The sequence below is a fragment of the Stegostoma tigrinum genome, chromosome 10 (assembly GCF_030684315.1).
Source record: "Stegostoma tigrinum isolate sSteTig4 chromosome 10, sSteTig4.hap1, whole genome shotgun sequence".
Lineage (NCBI taxonomy): Eukaryota > Metazoa > Chordata > Chondrichthyes > Orectolobiformes > Stegostomatidae > Stegostoma > Stegostoma tigrinum.
Window position 1 is genome coordinate 84,997,731 of NC_081363.1, and position 15,802 is coordinate 85,013,532.

Below are 15,802 nucleotides of genomic sequence, written 5' to 3' on the forward strand. Positions count from 1 at the left end.
GGAGGGAGGGGTTTCAAATAGATTCTGCTGAGTGATGCAGCGGTGGCATGGAGGTGCGAGCGATGCTTTTGCGCAGAGGCGCATATGGAGAACTTGCCTGAAACTTACAGTGGGATATAAAATTACATTTTTATAAAGCAATTTAAAAGGATTTTCATATTTAATATTTCATCTGGTACACAGTGTAATTGTACTGAATGTTGTTTTGGTGCTGTATTGCTTTTTGTTTTTGTCTGGGGAGGTGGGGACAGGGATTCACGTTAAGTTTTAGGATCTTTACATGTTTTTACACAGTATGTGGAATTGCTGGCAAGTCCAATGTTTATTAGCCATATCTAATTACCCTTGGAAAGATGATAATGACTTAAAATGTACTTACATTGGGAAAATAGTTTGCAAAGTCCTATCTTAGTCCCTTGCTTTACTTTGCTCCAGGCAGCGGCCTATGGAGTGGGGTCATTCTACGTGTGTGCGTGTGCGCGCACGCAATGTGCAAAGAGGAAGTACCTCAAGTGATGCATCTTTCTTCTCAATTTTTTCTTTAGGAGCTGCTGTCATTGGCTAAGAGGAAACGGAGTGAGCCAGAACAGCAGGAGCAACAGGCAAGCAAACCATCAGCATCATCAGATTCAGAAACCTCAGACAGTGGTGATGAGGTGAGCTATATACTCTTAAGTCGCTGTACACCTGCAACTACATCCACTCTAGGTCTATAATGCACTGATTATTGGTGTGTTACAGTGTTATGGATGTGTCAAGGGTATATTTGTGTTTTGGGCAGGCTTTGGTCGTAATGTGCTGTGGAGTGGTTCGATGGCCATCGTGGTCACTACGCAGTCAGAGACCTGTACAGTCATCTCTCTCGCTGCCATGTCCTCCCTCACCTCCAGTACAAGAGAGAAATTTCCAAGTTTCAGGCTGCTGTGTCCAACCAAATGTCATCGCCGACAAAGGCCTTGAATCAGACCTTGTCATGTGTGCTGCGGGACCAACCATTGCCAGCTAATGGTTGGATTAGGGTACTGCCACCAGTCCTCCTCTCTAAAACAAAAGTCAAATAGGTCCTGACTGCTGCTGTAACAAATAATCAAAAGATCAACAGAAACTTTAAGAAAAAAACTAAATCAAATATCATGACCAGTGATGAACCCAACCAATCCATCTCTACTATATAAAAAAAATGGGTTAGAATGCCCCTGTTGTGGTGCTGTAACATACAGTCAAGAGGTTATTGGAAACTTATCAAAGTTAGAAATATTGTTACCAGGTAATGATATGCCCCAGCCTTTCCTGGTCTCTAAAGGCCTCCTATTATTTAGACAAATTTGCTTTCCATGGATACTGTAATGCAGGCACTACAGGAAAGGTGCAGACAGTCAGGTAGTATGATCTCCTCTCTAGCCCACTGCCTGGACCTGCTAATAGCCACCATGGACTGGCCAAAGAGGAAGGGCTGTGGTCTGTATCTCATTTTTTAAAAAAACCATCAAAATGTCACCAAAGGTTTAAGAGCAGTTTGTTTAAGGGATAGAAATATGGGTTGCATGTATAAACATGCAGATCAAACACAAAAAAAGTTTCCTCCAGACCATAAGAACAAGAACTATTTGTCTTAAAATCAAGATGTTATTTATTGCATGATGGTGTTAGGTGCATATTATATTGGTCAGTTCAACAATTATTAGGATTATCTTAATTATTATCAAAAATGACACATCTGACCCTACTGGAACTTTGAACTAGACTTGCCATTTTCAACCCAACAATGTATGACGACATCAGATTGGAGCTTAATGCAATATTAATTCATTGAGGACTATTGCCTTCAACAACTCCACTCAAGTATTTTTCCCCTCCATAGTTAAAATTGTAAGTTGGGCTATATTACTACATTTACCTGCACAGTAGCTCATTTCTCCTCTCCTAAAATGTCTGGCTTCACAAATTCAGGCAGTTTGAAGATTTAACTGTTTTTTGAGAAGCCAGTATTTTCAGATTTAGAAAATTAGTACATCTCTGGCTTGAGAATTATGGACCTTGATTCTAATCTGGATCTTGTACCATGACTACCTTGATGTTCCTCATTGGATTCATCTGAATTAAACTTCAGTGGATGGTTGTTCTACAGTGAGACGAGGTTCCTGCCGATTGTCATACAACTTCATGAGATGCATCAGTGTTGGTTCACTGACTGCAGGATGACTGTTCCATTCCCTGTATCAAACCTGTTGTCCCTGAACCAGATGTAGCACCTTTCATGCACTTTGATGTATAGTAAAGTAAATACCTTGCTGTTGATAAGACATCTCTTTTTGTCATAAATATATTTATAATCCAGTGGACTTAATTGTGGAGGCGACCTTTTGGTAGGAAAGGGAATTGAGTTTTCAATTTTCTTTTCGTCTGGAATTGTGATGGCAAGAAGTGGTCTAAAGTGCGATGGACTGGTGATTTAGCCAGTGTATAAGAGTCGGTGTTTTCTTCAAAAATAATTTGTCTTTATATGTGCTTAACTTAGCTGTTTGACTGGTTATATGCTCAAAAGTGGAAATAGTTGTAATCTGGCTGAAAGGATCATGAGCAAACTGTTTGGTCAATTCTTGGACAGAACTGCTTTAGAATATATATTACGCATGCACGCACACACACACCAATAAAGTAAGACTGTTTGTTTATCAAACACAAATAGATCTGTTCCCCCTTGTTCCCATAGTCTACTGAGGAAAATAGTGAGGATCGTTTTCTCTCTCTGCGCAGATGTGTGAATAGCACATATTCCTCAGTTGACTGAGGCTCTCAATTTCTTTTGCGACCCTTAACTACCATACCAGTGGCTGAGCCCTGGCCCTACAATTGCTAAGCTCCATGTTGCTGCAAATTCTTCCTTTAATATCCTATTTTGAAACCATCACCTTGATAACTTATGATCTCTCTTACCCTAATTAGTTTGTGCAGTTTTGGATTACATGTTACTTTGGTTAGACCCTTGGCGTGTGAATCTTATTACCTATCATGCTATTCCAGTCACTTGGTTGTCTCCAGCACCACTTTATATTTAACTTTTTGTAATTATTTCTCTGTCTCAGTGAATTGGATTATAGGCCATCTCTTCACTTGTTCAGGTGTTGACACTTTACTCACATCTTCTGACACTCTTGATCACCTGCAGAGACCTATTATTCAACTTGTCAGCACTCCACTTGCACTATTTGTATGGTGTTTTGATCTCTGATTATAAAGCCTGTGCCTTGGTGTTCACTTCACCTGGTGAAAGGGCAGCACTCTGAAAGCTTGTGATTTCAAATAAACCAGCTGGACTATAACCTGGTATCGTGTCTTTTGACCTTGTCTATCCCAATCCAACACAGGTGCCTTCACATCATAAGCTCCAAATGTATCTTGTCTAGGATGTTGTCTCAGTGAAGCTGGAATGACTGGTCTTCTGTCCGATGTCACCTATAATGGTGACGTGCTATTGATGCTCCACGTAGGTAGTACGTGGTTCATCTGTTGGGTCTTTGATCTGATCACCTTGTGATCCAAAAGTCAAGTAACAGCATGTTTTCAGTCTTCTGTTCCTGTCAGACTTAATTGAGATGCTGAGATAACAAGATGTCGAGCTGGATGAACACAGCAGGACAAGCAGCATCAGAAGAGCAGGAAGCCTGATGTTTCGGGCCTAGATGAAGGGTCTAGGCCTGAAATGTCAGCCTTCCTGTTCCTCTGCTGCTTGTCCTGCTGTGTTCATTCAGCTCGACACCTTGTTATCTCAGATTTTCCAGCACCTGCAGTTCCTATTATCTCTGAATTAATTGAGATCCTTTTAGGTTGCTGGTCTTTATCACTGTGGCCTCTGTATGTGATTTGGTTTCACTAAAGGATTCTTTCTCAGCTGTTGTAAGGTTCCTCCCAGGGTGGAGGAGTCAGTTACTAGGGGGCTTAGGTTTAAGCTGTGAGGGGCAAGGTTTAAAGATGATGTATGAGGCACTTTTTTTTAAACACAGAGGGTGGTGGTTGCCTGGAACTCGCTGCTGTGGAGGTAGCGGAACCAGATACAATAGTGGCTTTTAAAGGGTGTCTTTACAAATTCACGAATAGGATGGGAATAGATAGATACAGTCCCCTGGAAGATAGGAGGGTTTAATTGTGATGGGCAACATGGTGGTGTAGACTTGCAGGGCGAAAGGGCCTGTTCCTCTGTAATTTTCTTTGTTCTTTGGGAGGTTGTATCTGTTATTGTTGTATCTCCCCCAGCACACATGTTGTCTGCCTTTTTAGATAAACTATGATCATACTGGAACTTCCTTATTTGGTCAAGATGCTTCCACAAATTTTTCCATATAACAGGGAGTTAAGATGTTTGTGGGATTTGCTGCTGAGGAGTTTCAGGCAAACGATGTAGTCTGAAAAATCTCATGCACCGGTGTGACTGAGAGCCTCCTTTTCTATAACAAGTCTTACTTGTCCTTGGGGATGCATGATTTGTACAGGAAATTTGAATAGCAAGGAAGAAAACTCTTCTGATTGTGACTCTCTGTGATGGAGTAATTCTTGACATCTAATTGCTGCATTGATACACTTCTACGTAAGGAACGTAGGAGACACAGAATCCACATGAACTAACCACACTTCATGATGCTAAACTCTCAGATGCCACGTGTTCATAGCTGAACTATGATACTTCAGAATGCCGTGAGTTTCCTCTGGTTATATCCTTTTAATGCTCCTTGTGCGATGACAACATCCAGGTGAACAACTAACTGCATCAGATATCCTGCAGTTGGTAGCATCTTTCAGTTGTCAGATAACAAGTGTGAGCATCGAAAGGTTATCATTTCAGAGTTTCAGTTCACTTAGCAAGTGAATGCAAACGCAGCTTGCTGAGAGTAATGCTTTCAGTTTAATCTACCTTTCTGCATTCTACATTCCAACAGTGATATGTGTGATAACAAAATGTGAAGCTGGATGAACACAGCAGGCCAAGCAGCATCTCAGGAGCACAAAAGCTGACATTTCGGGCCTAGGCCTGATCAGTGATATGTTTGTATGAGTGCTGGGCATTGCACAACCCTTTCAAGTCCAAGGGCTAATGGAATGGATGTTTTGTCTCAACAACCCATAAGGTATTTTGGTCAGTCTTGATCCACTTCTGAGTTGTACTTACAAGGACACTAAATGATTGCTAAACATTAAAAACATTGTCTTTTTGTGTATGGCATATTTTATGTGTTAAAGCACATTGTTCAGCTAAGAGAGCTTTAAAGGAGCTTTAGTTAAGAGTACGCTTTCCTTTTCAGTGGACAGTGGGAGGCAGCAAGACCAAAAAGAAGGGAAAAGGCAAGGGTGTGGAGAAGAAAGCGGCCACCAAGAGAGCGGTGAACAAAGCAGCATCATCTGGCAGCTCAGCGGAGGATAGTTCTGGTGATAGCTCTGCACCAGAGGAAGGTAAAGAATTTGAATGCTGTGGTAAACACATTCTTGAACTCACCAAAAAAGGATAGATATAGAACATAGAATATAGAACATTACAGCACAGTACAGGCCCTTCAGCCCTCGATGTTGTGCCGACCTGTCACACCGATCTAACCTAACCTAAGTCCATCTAACCTACGCTATTCCATGTACGTCCATATGCTTGTCCAATGACGACTTAAATGTACCTAAAGTTGGCGAATCTACTACCGTTGCAGGCAAAGCATTCCATTCCCTTACTACTCTGAGTAAAGAAACTACCTCTGACATCTGTCCTATATCTTTCACCCCTCAATTTAAAGCTATGCCCTCTCGTGCTCGCCGTCACCATCCTAGGAAAAAGGCTCTCCCTATCCACCCTATCTAACCCTCTGATTATTTTATATGTTTCAATTAAGTCACCTCTCAACCTTCTCTCTAATGAAAACAGCCTCAAGTCCCTCAGCCTTTCCTCGTAAGACCTTCCCTCCATACCAGGCAACATCCTAGTAAATCTCCTCTGCACCCTTTCCAAAGCTTCCATATCCTTCTTATAATGCAGTGACCAGAACTGTACACAATACTGCAAGTGCGGCCGCACCAGAGTTTTGTACAGCTTCACCATAACCTCTTGGTTCCGGAACTCGATCCCTCTATTGATAAAAGCTAAACACTGTATGCCGCCTTAACAGCCCTGTCAACCTGGGTGGCAACTTTCAAGGATCTGTGTACATAGACACCAAGATCTCTCTGCTCCTCTACACTACTAAGAATCTTACCATTAGTCCTGTACTTTGCCTTCCGGTTGCTCCTACCAAAGTGCATCACCTCACACTTGTCTGCATTAAACTCCATTTGCCACCTCTCAGCCCAGCTCTGCAGCTTATCTATGTCTCTCTGCAACCTACAGCATCCTTCGTCACTATCCACAACTCCACCGACCTTAGTGTTGTCTGCAAATTTACTAACCCATCCTTCTACGCCCTCATCCAGGTCATTTATAAAAATGACAAACAGCAATGGACCCAACACCGACCCTTGCGGTACACCACTAGTAACTGGTCCCCAGGATGAACATTTCCCATCAACTACCACCCTCTGTCTTCTTTCAGCAAGCCAATTTCTGATCCAAACTGCTATATCTCCCACAATCCCATTCCTCCGCATTTTGTACAATAGCCTATTGTGGGGAACCTTATTGAATGCCTTGCTGAAATCCATATACACCACATCAACCGGTTTACTTTCATCTACCTGTTTGGTCACCTTTTCAAAGAACTCAATAAGGTTTGTGAGGCATGACCTTCCCTTCACAAAACCATGCTGACTATCCCTAATCAATTTATTCTTTTATAAATGATTATAAATCCTATCCCTTATAACCTTTTCCAACACTTTACTGCTGGTCTAATTTCAAGATGGCAGCTGCCAACTAATTCCTGGTCATCTGTTACTCATTTCACAAGAGCATCAGAGCAAATAGAATGTATGTCAAGATTTGAGCAAGGCCGTGAGTGGATGAAGGTTAGAGGCCAGTGATACATGAAGTGGGGGTGGTGAAGGTTAGATGTCATGTAGAGAATGTGTGTGGGAGGGGATTAGTTTAGAGCCAGGTTATACATTTAAAAAATAAGATGTCTCTCATGTAAAATGGAGATAGGGTAAAATCTTTTATCTTGGGTGGTTGTTGGTCTGTGGAATTGCCTTCCAGAGGGGAAGGAAGGCAAAGTTTTGATTAGTTTTAAGACTGAGGTAGATTCTTTACAGACTATGGCGTTCAAAGGTATAGTGGGGTAGACAGGAAAGTTGAATTCTGGCCAAAATCAAATCTGATGTTATTGAAGAGCAGTACAGACTCAAGGGACTGAATGGCCTGCATCTTCTAATTCTTATGTTCATATGGTTCCTACAGCAGGGATAGTCATCAATAATGTTTGTGACAAACTGGTATTTCGAGTTGATTACATTCAATACTGCTGCAAACAGCTCGTACTGTAGGTTATCACAGACATGTTCTGGATCCTCAATTCAGCTGCATTTACGGGCATCAGGAGTTGTGGCAATTATACAAAGTAACAACAGGATATGGATGATCTTGCCATTACTTTTATTGGAAATGCTGGGCTGTTGTTTTGTCGCACTGATAGTGCTATATAAATGTAACATTAGTTCTGCCTTCTACCCATTACCCTGACTCATCTCCCTTCTAAATGGTTCACTTGTGTAGATGTTTCTTGGTGAATGAGACATGTATTTGAAATTTCAGGAGAAGTTTCTGATTCAGAGAGCAGTAGCTCATCTTCAAGCTCAGAATCTTCATCCTCGTCAGAGGAGGAGGAGTTTCACGATGGCTATGACGATGACTTTATGGGTGATGAGGAGGATCGAGCAAGATTGGAACAAATGACTGAGAAAGAACGAGAGCAGGAACTCTACAATCGAATTGAGAAAAGAGAAGTGCTAAGAAGGAGGTGAGATTCTGTACCTGAGATTCTGTTTGCCCTGTGATCAGTGTTTTTTGGTGCGGGCACTTTTTTTTTTGTTTTCCTCTTTAGTCTCTAGTCTCTATTAGAGGACTAAATGTGGCGTGGTGAAGCTCCCAGAAGATTTAACACCGAATAATTGCAGCAAGTGCTGGCACATATGTAATATTGATGGAGGTGCCAGTATTGGACTGGCGTTGACAAGATCAGAAGTAACAAGACACTGGGTTAGAGTCCAACGGGTTTATTTGAAACCATAAGTTTTCTGAGCGCTGCTCTTTCGTCAGGCGAGCCAGACTTCACCTGATGAAGGAGCAGGACTCAAAAAGCTTATGATTTCAAATAAACCTGTTTGACTCTAATCTGGCTTCTTGTCACTTCTTATTGCGTTTGCTTGAGCCAGGGAATATCTTGTTGAACATTGTGCTGACTGGCCAGCATTGAATGCATTGTACGCTCAACTGAACTGATGCTTGGGCATGGGGCATGTGGCAAGTGGTCTCGAGTGACACTGAAAACTATAATGAAGTTTCAGCTCTTGTAGTTAGAGTTCTGCAACTTTAGAAAATAGTAAAGCTACAATCCCATATATTTTTGATCATAATTCCCACTCTGTCTCACAGACAAGGTTAAGGGTTAAATTTAAAACAAAATAATTATAATTTGCCAGTTCAATAAACCGTTTTAAACAATCCACACCAGGCCTTTGTGAAATCCTCTGATGATAAATTGTTCAGAGGAGGTCTGATATTTTCAGTTAATGCAAACAGTTTCATCAGACTCCCAGAAATATATACTTGTTCATTACAGACTGGGATTATGTTCACTGCATGTTCAACAATTCAACAGCTGAATAGAAAATGAGATACACAGGAAAAAAAACACAACATAAAATTGAAGTTGTTGGAAAAGGTCAGCAGGTCTGGCAGCATCTATGAAGAAAAAAATCAGTTAACATTTTGGGTCCAGTGACCCTTCCTCAGAACTGAGAAAGGGTCGTCCAATCGAAATGTTAACTCTGATTTTTTTTTCATAGATGCTCCCAGACCTGCTGAGCTTTTCCAGCAACTTTGTTTTCATTCCTGATTTGTAGCATCTGCAATTCTTTTTGTTTTTACAACATTCAATCGGGTGGAAATGAGAGAATTATTACTGCTGAGTGTTTACCTAACCACCTGGTCTGGAGTCTGACTTGGAATAGGCTAGCCCGAGTTCCTCAGTTACACTCCACTCTATACTATCGGGCATCTAAAGTTAGCCACCTTAACTAGTGCTTGATCGTTTGATAATAGATGAAGTGCATGCTATAGGCATGGTTTATTGAATTGGATTGAAACCGAAAGAGTGATTTGCTTCTGAGTTTGTACCGTTTTGTGCTTGGTATAGATTAGCTGAACCCACAGCAAACCTCTATGAATTTGGGACTTACCTGGCATTCAAAGATTTCTTCTAATCTGTTGACAGGTTTGAAATTGAAAAGAAGCTGAAGGCAGCAAAGAAGAAAGAAAAAAAAGAAAAGAAGAAGAAGATGGAGGAGGAGCGAGAGAAGAAGATGCAGCAGATTCAAGAGTCTCAGGTACTTTTTGTTAAGCTTTGTCTAATCTGTTTTCCACACTTACCGTGCACACAGTAACATATTGGCAGTTGGTAGAAATTGGACAGAGGGCAACCATAGGATGTGTTGCCAAATTTCTTTTCCTGTAATTTTCTACAACTGCTAACCAAAGTGATTTAACCAAGTAGCCCTTTAGAGCCTCCTTTTTACCGTCAAAATGAACTGCTTCAGCTGTCCTCCGAGTCTAGGGGTTCCCTGACAGTCAGACCCCTGGTTTCAGCCGGATGATAAGTTGGTTAACACCAGCCTTGGTGTCTAGCCAAAAGAACTCCATATACCTGCCCTTGTGATGTGTGTGCCTTCAGGCTTGCGTATAGAGGGCAGGAACTGAGGCAAGGGCCTGAGGATAGATGAGCATCTCTGGAGCTGTTACGCTGAAGGCCCTAGCCATCTACTGGTTAAGGGCAGTTAAAGAAAGGGTATTTCACTTGAAGGACTAGAGAATTATTCTTGAGGATGTGGAAGAGTTGAACTAGTTAGAAGCCTGCAGGATTGATTTAACAAAGAAATTAGTACCTCTCCAGGACCTGGCTGAAGTGTATTTGTCGCTTAGGTGATGTCGCACAACAAAGAGCGACGATCAAGAAGGGATGAGAAACAGGATAAGAAGTCTCAGGCGATGGAGGAGCTGAAAGCTGAACGAGAGAAAAAGAAAAACAAGACAGGTGAGAAACTCTGTGGCTGAAGGACAGCCAGCTGATAGTGCAAAGTGAGATCCAGAGGGCTTAATATTTTGACAGAAGATGAACCATATGATCTTTGGTTTTACAGTCTGGATACAATGACCTTGCATGTGTCACTTCAAATTGTAACATATTCCATGGTGGAGAGAGTGTTTCACTCTCCTTCCTTTTGTTTTCCAATTTTGTTCAAAATTTTTTACATCTTCAAATCCTTTACGATATTTTCTTTTCCACTTCAGTGAGAATATTGTGGATGTCAGAGCAGCTCTATTTAAGGGAACTGTAAGCTCCCTGCCTATTCTGCACTCTGTAGCTAGCTCCAACTCCTTCACAAAAGTCATTCCCCCACCAAATGCCTCCACCAGAGCAGCTGAGATATCATCAACAACGTGCATTTATTTAGCTCTCTTAACAAGAGAAAATCAATCTGATCATAAGTTTTAGGAAGAGCATTGTGATTGGAAAAAGAGGGCAAAACGATTTGTGATGGAGATGGAGTTTGGATGAGAAATTGCTTAGTTCAGAGGTGTGTGGTGGGTAACTTGCAGGGAAGCTTGTTTGGGTTAGAGAATTTTGAAGAAGAGGCTGTGACATGAAGTGATTAAAAGCCAGGTCAAGTGTCAGGAGTATTAGTTGATGAATGCCACTGCCATACTTTGGGTACAATGGATATTAGAGAAATTGACTTCAATTAATGTAGTGCCCCCCAAGACTGAATATCTAGTCAACTCAAAATAGTGTGTAGAGTATTAAATGCTTTGTGAGTGTGGTTGCAATTGTAATTTAAGTACAATCATGTTGAGCAAACGCAGTAAAGGGTAAGATATCACTACCCATAAGGCAAATCTTATTCAACACAATGGTGCTTTCTTCCCCAGTAAAGTTGTGGGATCCAAATTGTTTGCTTTATTTGTAAGTGAGCAGGTGGTAGAGGGAGATGCTGGGAAGTGTATTAATTGTTCTACAGGTAGGACCCAAATGGTAGTGGAAAAATGTTAATGAACTTGGTCCATAGCAGTCATACTATGTGGTAAGATAGGGCATGTGGATAATATAGATAGGCACAGATGATAGGTGAGATTACATCTTGGCAGCCTTGAGCCTGTTACAAGGTATTCCAGAGACCAGAAAGGAGAATGGCATGACTTGCACAAGTGAGCATTAGAAAAGAAAGCTGTTTTTCATTGAGTTAGTGCATGTAGATAATGAGTCTGGGGTTTGTTCTGTCTTGTTTATTTCAGCTGAATTGTTGGCCAGGAAACAGCCTCTAAAAGCCAGTGAGGTTTATTCTGATGATGAAGAGGAAGAGGAGGAAGAGCAGTCAAGCGTGAAGAGTGATCGATCATCTAGATCGTCGTCTTCTGATGAAGAGGAAGAGTAAGTTCTTAATATGACTGTGACCTACCTGCAGTGAACATCTTTGGGTAACTAAGATTTTAATCTGAATTATTGAAGCTCATTACATTCCTGTTAACAAAGCCAGACTACAGGGCAAGTTTCACTGCTCATATTAACAAGTAGATGGAATAAAACTTTATACCTGAAGTGTTGGCATAGAAGGGCGAGTAAACTAATGGATTAGGGGCCAGTTGTGTGGTTGAGTCTGATATGCTGACACCATGATTCAATAGTTGTGCACAAGATATCAGTAGCCTTTGGATTTGACAGTGTGAAAGTATATCCAGGTGGTGGGTGAGCAAGTTGCTGAATGTTTTGCTCGGGACAGAAGGATGAAAATTGAAAAGCTGTCATTGAAGAAACCATTGGTTTACAGTGAATAGTTCTTGATAGAAAAGGAAGTTAGGAGTTTAGAAGTTTCATGAGACCTGAGCGAGAGATTTTTCAGGGTCATTGGAGAGAGAGGTACTTGTGTGATAGATTATTGTCTACAATTAAGACCATGACAGGTGAGGAGATCTGTGTGATGAGCATGAGTATGATGGCAAAGTTTTCATGCAGGGACTGGGCGGTGAATGTTGATGAGATGGCTAGGGAAGCAGAGATAGAACTCATTGTCATTCAGTGCAATGCATTGTGGAGGAAAGGGTTGAGGATTGATTTTAGTCTGACATAAAGGAGAGTCGTGAGAAGTGGAACAGACTGAGATGTTTAGAAGAGTGAAAGCGTTGGAGTAGGGATGTCACTTGTTGGTGGGGGCCACTCTGACCACGGGGTTTAGAGGAAGATACTACAGTAAAGACTGTAATTAATTAAGCTTCACCTCATGCTTGCTGTAAGACTGGGGATTGTAAGAGCATAATTCACATGGGACTTATTGACTTCCCAGCAGAGTACAAGGAGGCAGTGTTTGTGGGATGGGAAGGGAAGGGAGTGAGATTGGCTAGAGGATGTTACCTCAAGACAGCGAGTACCTGTGATTCTAACGAATAGGGAGTTAATCTTGTCAGAAAGAAAGTATCTGAGTGATACTTCTATGAAAACAGCAACTTGGAGAATGAGTGGTGTGGCTTCAGTTAATCTTTTCAGAGTTATGTACTGTAGATAGGTCAAGTTCAGTCCCAGAGGGCTTTCAGTTGAGCCTGACTCTGATCTCACTCCATGCATAGAGCAGACAGCATTGGGAACAGGAAACCTAGCTAATGTTGTGGAGACTGGTAATGATGAAGTGATGCTGTTATGTCTAATGCTGATATCAGAATTTAAGTTCATTATTACTAAAAAATTAACTTCATTTGTATTGGGGCAGAAAAGAGGAAGTTCCAGCCAAGTCGCTGCCGGTCACTTTACCAGAGGAACTCAACAAAATCAGGCTTTCGCGCTATAAACTGGAGCGATGGTGTCACATGCCCTTCTTTTCCAAAACTGCAGTTGGTTGCTTTGTTCGAGTTGGCATTGGAAACAGCAATGGGAAGCCAGTATACAGGGTAAGTATTGTCTTGACACTGGGATGGCTGTTTAGTGTCGATGTGAAGCTGTGACAAAGGAGAGGTAGGGTTAGCGTCAGAATGTGGCTCTAAGATACAGGAGCAGAATTAAGCCATTTAGCCCATCGAGTCTGCTCCACCATTTGATCATAGCTGATTGTTTCTCAACCCCATTCTCCTGCCTTCTCCCTGTAGCCTTTGATCTCCTTACTCAAGAACCAATTTCTCTCTGTCTTAAAGGTCAGCATAGCCCTTCTTCAATACGGGGGCCCAAAACTGTATTCCAAATGCTGTCTGACCAGAACCTTAGCTTCAGCAATAAATTCCTGCTGTTGTATTCTAACCCTCTTGAAACGAATGCTCATGTTACATTTCCTTTCATATCTGCCAATTGAAACCTGCATGGTAACCTTAAGGGAATCCTGAACTAGGACTCTGTGCTTCAGATTTCTGGAGCCTGTCCCTATTCGAAAATATTCTCCACCTCTTCTTCCTACCAAAGTGCATAACCTCATATTTCCCCACATTGTATTTTATGTGCAACTCCTTTGCCCACTCTCTGGGCCTGTCCAATCCTTCTACAGTCTCCCTACCTATCTTTCTGTCGCCTACAAACTTAGCAACAATGTCCTCGGTTCTTTCTTCCAGATCATTAATGTATAATATGAATAGTTGTGATCTCAACACTGACCTCTTCAGAACAGATTGGACGTTTAGGATCAGCGTAAAGCTGTGATGAACATTTGAGATCCAATATGTGTGTCCTCATCACTTATTTTGTTGAAAGTTTCTCTGAATTTCTTGTCTAGGCTCTAAATGACACCACGTACTTCCTCCTGTTGGCATTATCATTCTACTGTAAACAAAACTCATTGCACCATTCCTATATTAGCTTACTCCTTTGTCTAACTGATAAACACACTTCAATGTTCCTGACAAGCTTTTAATGTTCAAGCTTGGCATTAGCTTGGTTCACTACTTCTGATCTCCTGTGCTGTACGAACATCTATCCTACCCTTAGTCCCAGCATCAAATAAGTGTGCGTGTGGCTTGTTGAAAATATCTCTCTACTCACAGGTCGCAGAGATCACTGGTGTTGTAGAAACTGGAAAAGTGTACCAGTTGGGCAGTTCAAGAACAAACAAAGGCCTACAGTTACGGTAGGTACAAAGGAAATGACAAGAATTGAAACCAAGGTTCTGAGTTGAGTGGTTGTGGTCCAGTTCCTCTCACTGTTCCTGTGATTTTTTTTTAATGAAGTGTTGTCTGGTCTGCAACAGTTGGGTCTTGTGATTGCATGGAACTCTGTTTTTCAAAATATGTAGCTTGTAGGAGGCTGTAATTTCAGCTGAAATGAATCAAACTGCTGGAAAACCGTATTCCTTCCCTAACAGTCGGTTGTGGGAGGGTGGGGAATTGCCTCCATATTGAATACATTTTATTCTGCCACCTTCTTGCCTTTGCCTGTGCTACAGTTTACGCTGTTGAATTTAATTGCTGCTATTGCAGTGTGCTTTGATATGTGGAACCAACCCTGTGATCCAGTACTTGAATAACCATTCATCAGAACTGCCAATGTGGTAGTCACCAATGCAGCTTGAAACATTTGGCACTACATTGTAACTGAATCCAATACTTCACAAAAGCCAGCACGGATTCTTGCCCCCTGAAATTAAGCATTGACACCATTGAGGCTTTTAAGATATTTAAATGAGTGTTAAGGTAGAGAGAGAGACTAATTCATGTGAGGGAATCTGGAGCTAGGATTAAATATAATCATAAAATTAAAGCTGTTGGAGGTGCAATATCTGAAAGGGTTTCTTCATGTAAAGGATAGCAGACATCTAGATTTTATCCCCCCTGCCCATGTGCATTCATGTACAGACTAAAGTCTGGGAATGGTTAAATATTTCGAACTGATTGATTTTATTTAACAAAAATAAAATGTGCAAGTATGGTGGATAATATAGTTCTGATATGAACGAGCCATGATTGAACTGAATGAGGGACAAGGTGGCCTCCACCTGTTTGTGAGATTTCTGTTAGTTAGCCTGACTTCCATCTGATTATCTAGATTAAAGGAAATAAATGCAAAGCCAATCATTTCTCTGCAAATTAATTGACCAGGAAACAGTCTTGTGGTGTAGTGGCAGTGTTTAGAAGGTTTGGGTTCAAGTCTCACCTGCCCTGACACACTCATAACGAGTCTAACAGAAGCAACCCTGTAGTTAATTAGACTGTTAGATGTTGGCGTATCGATTACAGTGAACCAGCCAAGTTAGTTCAGAATTTATGTCAGTCTGGGGGAGAGGATTGTATCACTGCACCATCCTGTTCAGCGACTGTGAAGTATAGTGTCCTGATTCACTGCAGTTGAAGATTTTGCATCAGATTGAATCTACAGCATGTAGACAGACCATTTGCTGTGAATGCTTAATGCAGCTATTTATGCTACCCTTGGACTTATTTCTACTTAACTTGTAAGTGTATCCTTCTATTCTTTTTTCCCCCTCATTATTTCTTTGGTATACACTTGAGCGAACCTGCTATTTGCATCAGTTACTCCTTGTGATAGCAAGTTCCATATCCAAACCATTCACTGGGGATTTAGAAGTTTCATAATTAGATCTGAGTTTTGTATTTATGAAATTCTACCTTTGGTCTTCTCAGTAAGTGGGTAAAATC

General features: G+C 41.3%; 1 protein-coding gene across 3 annotated transcripts in view; it reads left to right on the top strand.

Annotated features, from left to right (window-relative positions):
* Positions 1-15,802, top strand: part of rtf1 (RTF1 homolog, Paf1/RNA polymerase II complex component) — a 67,479-nt gene that overhangs the window by 29,702 nt on the left and 21,975 nt on the right. For all 3 annotated transcript variants that reach the window (XM_048537115.2, XM_048537114.2, XM_048537112.2), the window contains exons 2-9: positions 546-656; positions 5,298-5,445; positions 7,718-7,922; positions 9,399-9,510; positions 10,103-10,214; positions 11,474-11,609; positions 12,940-13,117; positions 14,195-14,277. In XM_048537115.2, coding sequence (XP_048393072.1) covers positions 546-656; positions 5,298-5,445; positions 7,718-7,922; positions 9,399-9,510; positions 10,103-10,214; positions 11,474-11,609; positions 12,940-13,117; positions 14,195-14,277 — 1,085 coding nt within the window. The remainder of the gene's footprint in view (positions 1-545; positions 657-5,297; positions 5,446-7,717; positions 7,923-9,398; positions 9,511-10,102; positions 10,215-11,473; positions 11,610-12,939; positions 13,118-14,194; positions 14,278-15,802) is intronic.